The sequence below is a fragment of the Dermacentor silvarum genome, chromosome 11 (genome assembly GCF_013339745.2).
Source record: "Dermacentor silvarum isolate Dsil-2018 chromosome 11, BIME_Dsil_1.4, whole genome shotgun sequence".
Lineage (NCBI taxonomy): Eukaryota > Metazoa > Arthropoda > Arachnida > Ixodida > Ixodidae > Dermacentor > Dermacentor silvarum.
In genome coordinates this window covers 76,747,706-76,752,464 of record NC_051164.1, presented here as the reverse complement: position 1 = coordinate 76,752,464, position 4,759 = coordinate 76,747,706, and the positions used below count along the sequence as shown (strand labels likewise).

General features: G+C 46.9%; 1 protein-coding gene across 1 annotated transcript in view; it reads left to right on the top strand.

Moving 5' to 3' along the window:
* Positions 1 to 4,759, top strand: part of LOC119433994 (gamma-aminobutyric acid type B receptor subunit 2) — a 350,459-nt gene that overhangs the window by 298,042 nt on the left and 47,658 nt on the right. The window contains exon 11 of the mRNA XM_049658564.1: positions 3,252 to 3,384. Within this exon, the coding sequence (XP_049514521.1) occupies positions 3,252 to 3,384 (133 nt within the window). The remainder of the gene's footprint in view (positions 1 to 3,251; positions 3,385 to 4,759) is intronic.

Below are 4,759 nucleotides of genomic sequence, written 5' to 3'. Positions count from 1 at the left end.
TCCCACCTGTGCGTGCGCCTACTGGAGACCAAACGAACGGGGAACTGGCGGAATGGTGGTGGAAACAATTACAAGCGTAGGCGCAACTAAACGGCGTGAAGGCTGCCTTAAAGTCCCTGCCTCGCTCCTGGGAACCCTCTTGTGTACCAAACAAACGCGCCCGCAACCGCTTCAGTAGCCATCCCGCTCCGAACTCTGTAGACGCGCCACTATAGTACCATAATCTGCTGGTCGCCCCCCACTCGTCTAAAATTGGAAATGTCAAATCACGACGCGCTATCAGAAACAGAGCGGCCCAGACAAGCAACGTTCCGCTTTATCCTGGGCATTCATAAGCGTGGATGTCTGAACGGACACCGATTCGCAACTAAAGCAAGTGCTAGGGCAGGCTGGACCACCGCAGGCCATGCTCACGATTGAAAGAATCTGCCGACATCATGTCAACGTCAAACCTATAGATCTTCATGATAATGATCGCGCCGATGAAAAACTGGGCGAATTCATTTCGAGTGCCTCTTTTCTTCAAACAGCCGTCGGATTCTGCAGTTTGGAATGAGCTTGATTTTTTTTTTTTTTTGAGCGCTGAAAACGTTCGCCGTTCGTCGCGTCGTTATCACACCCGGCACTTATACCTCGGGGCCTGCTGGTCATCCGCGCCGGGCTCTAATCAGATCTTGCGACGCTGCTGTCATAGTAATATGGCTCCTGCTTTTTGCAGCTGAAATGATCGCCGAGAAGTACGCTGTTCTCCGGACGACAAGGATCGGGCGTGATGCCGGCACATGACGCAGTGCTTTCACTTTTCAAGTGACCTTAAAGCCAGTGCGGAAAAGCCACGTTCGCAAGGCGTAAATGACGATGGCATCGCTCTGAGAACCTGCGTTCTTCTAACTAAACGCGGCTGCTTAAATCCAAGGAAGAAATGACTTGTCCGCGAGCCGCTGTGTTAATGTGCTTTGAAAACCACAAACACAAACCATGAACTGTCCTTCAAAAGCACCTCAGTTGCTAGCGGGTGCTTGTTCTGTTCCTTGTGCCATTCGTGTAGCTTTAACGCGATAGCGTTAAGGGCCCCGTGTCGCAGAAAATACGGTGTCGGCGTCGGCGGAAAAATGATATTTAGGTGTGTGTACACTCGGCCACAAAATATTGCGGGGCACGCGAGCGAGTGGCGAAACGGTCCTCCTCGCCTACTGGCGGCTCACCCCTGGTGTCAGGACCGACGCTTGCGCGCATGCGTGTCCATCCGTAACTACAAGCTTGCTTGTATCTGCGCTTCTTCCTTGCGCGCCGGCGATATCTGAGTGCAGCCGCCAGGTGCATGAAACAAAACGCCGACAGCGCATGCCTTTTATGTCGAATCTTCTCAGAAAGAAATATTAAAACGATGTGATGTTTTTGGCGCGGCTGTGCATTACCTCCGGGATTGGCCCACGCAAGAGGCCGCGTTTCTACCACAAAGTTCGCCTTCGTGAATTGCGTTCGCTGCAAGCGTTTCTCGGCAAACATTACGGTTACGTAAGCCGCAGTTGCCGGAAAACATGAGAAGCAGTTAGGCATCTTTCTTCTTTCTGGGGGTCTTACGTGCCAAAACCAGTTCTTAGAATGATATAGCGTTCCACTCTCAAATGCGAAGCTTAAGCGTCCTCCAAGTTTTTTTCTTTGTCTTTTTATTTATTCCATAGCGTGTTGAAATTTACCAAAAACGCGTCTTTCTTATACATGCTTGCGGTGCGGAAAGTGTGGGTGCGTCGGAGGTTGACAGTGCGAAAAATTCGTGACAGAAAAAAAAAAACGAAGAAAAAAATTCAGAAAAAGCAGCCATCTTTCTTGAGCCACATATGTCGTTCTAACGCTTCATTTCGCAAGTTTAAGAAAACAGATCCGATTTGCTTCACACAATTAGGCACAGTAATAAGGCTCGTATACCCCCTGAACATGCGCCGAAAATGTAAAAAACAAGAACACATGCGACCGTTCTATGAGTCTTCAAGTTGTAAATTGCGTGTCTCATAATCAGATCGTGGTTTTGGCACGTAAAACCCCAGAATTTCATTTTTCTTTTTAGTGTTGTAAACGTTACGCATGCACTGCCCTACCGTGCGTATCTTACCATTATTATTATTATTATTATTATTATTATTATTATTATTATTATTATTATTATTATTATTATTATTATTATTATTATTATTATTATTATTATTATTATTATTATTATGGAAATGCCACCGAGAGGGGCACAACGCCTGCCTACTCTTTCAGGAGGAGGGAATAGAGGAAATGAAAACATGAGGAAAGAAAAGAGGAAATGAAGAAATGACGGAGACACAGACAGAACAAAACAAAATACAAATAATGTCTATAAACGGGCGGCCAAGTCAGTGTCCTTAAGAAAAGTTAGCAAGGCTCGATGGGCCTGGTCACGTCGGGAAGCGCACCCCCTTGGAAAGAGGCAATCGTCAAGGGTCGCACTTTGCATTCCAATAAGTCCATATTCCTTAATTAACAATGCGCGCTGCGCAACGAATGCGGGACACTCTATAACGAGATGTTCAAGTGTCTCACAGGAGCCACCATGACTATGTGCAAAACACCCGCTTTTGTTATCCCTTAGTGTAAGACCACGTATTCTAAGGTAGTATGCTTACTCCGCGGTCTTTTGTATCGCATTCAGAATTCATTAAAAAAGCTGCTTCGACCTGTTATCCTGGCCGAAATTGGCCATTCCAACCGCTAACATGCGCACAGCTGAAACTGCGAAAACGCATTGAAAAACATCCGTTAAGCTGCTGCTTATTGAGCGGCCCGATGTAGCAGTATGACAGTGCCAACCGCGCCAACTGCCAGTATACCAACAGTGCTAACTGCCAATATTTTATGACCCCCTCTTACTCAATGCTCCCTCCGCAGGGCCTGTAAGGTACTGTAAATAAATTAATTAATTAATTAATTAATTAATTAATTTAATAACTAATTATTAAATACCACTATAGGCTTTTCACGTGGTTTCTGGGAAGATGAGGTCCTGGTCTACGGTTCTTGAACCATGGAACTTCGTACTGTATATGTAAACGGCGTACTATTTCACGCAATCATCTGAAATAAATCTAAAATGTACAGGACTGGCAAACATCCTGGGGATCCTCGTTCCGTAAATGCTCCGTAAAAACGCGAACCGCGAAACTTGCAGGGCTCCACGAGACCTGCGGCCCTGTGACCGACGAGTGGTTTCTTTATTGTGTGCACAGGTACATCAAGATGTCCAGCCCGTACCTGAACAACCTGATCATCGTGGGCTGCATCCTCACCTACACCAGCGTCATCCTTCTCGGAATGGACTCTGGTTTCACATCGGTCGCCAACTTTCCTTACATATGCGCGGTCAGTCAACTGTACTTCTCTATCTTTCTCATTCACTCGTCCGCTGTGAATGATGATGAGAATGACGATGGTGATGATGATGAATACTACGAAAAGGAGGAGCGGGAGAAGTGCTACTAGCTGCAGGAGGACCCGCAAAAGTTGCCGGCGATTGCTTCGCCCGAGTGCTGCCTATCAAATGCGGTAGCGAGATAAGCAAGATAATCAAGATAAGTCGAGATAAGCAAGAGACGTTTAGAATATTATATTTGGTGGAAAACAAGCAGGGAATAGATTGATACGACCTGATCTCTTACAGTCATAGGCAGCGGCACAAGGTAGATTTCGTCTGGCCAAGGTCCCAGTAACACTCTTTCACTCAACGGCGTGTTGTTAATCGACGCTAAAGAAGAGGTCGACGCCTGCCGTTCACATTAACATCGGCGACAAGCAGCATGTGTGTGCTGTGCACGTGTTCCCCGACGCGCACAAGCGCGCGTCGCCTTGGTGTCGCATGTCACGCTGCGTTCCGAATGACGACGCACTGGACGACTTGCTAAACCTCAAATGCAGGCTAGGTAACTAATTTGTCCCCGCCCCGTTTCAAAATGGATGCCAGTAAACCATCATCATCATCATGTCGGCAATTCTCCCAAGGCGATATACCCACCTGCAGCCAACGTCGAACTCCTCTTCCTCTTTTCACACTGTTGTTATTTAGATGTAGAAACACGTTTGCGTAATACAATGCTGTTGTGCAGTTACATTCTACAATGTGCGAAAAAAAAAGAGATGGCACATGTGAAGGAGTGAAGACAACAAAGCCATTCTGCGATGCGGTAGACGTATGGAGAAAGCGGGAAGGAATTATACTCGCTAAAGTATAGATAATATTTGCTATTGCGCAAAGGGCAGTGCGAACGGCGTTGGTAGAAAAGGGTTATAGGACAACTGCAACGAAGTTTCACCATGGCTATAATGGTTATATCGTGGCCTCCAAGATCGCGACGGCGCACGTTCGTGGGTTTGATCTCGGAGGTCACGCTTATGCATGAGTAGTATGCAGAACCGAAGTAACCGTGACAAAGCCGCGCGAATGTTCAGCGCCTAAGTTTCAAGTTAAATAATTAGCATTAACAAATTGAAAAATTAACTAGTACCTAAATAAAACCTTAGCTGACGCTGCAGGCACCTGGTGTAGGCGGATATGACGTATATGCCAGAACCGCGCACGCGCCATCACCTCGCTGGCACGCCTTTGCGCCTGGGGGCGCTAGCTTTTAAAGGACTGGGTTCTACGTCATTTCCGACGAACGGCAGGGGCGGGTTTTCAGTTTGGGTGTCGGAAAACATCCATTTCTTATAGCTTTATTTTGACGCATGCGCTGGTGCATTA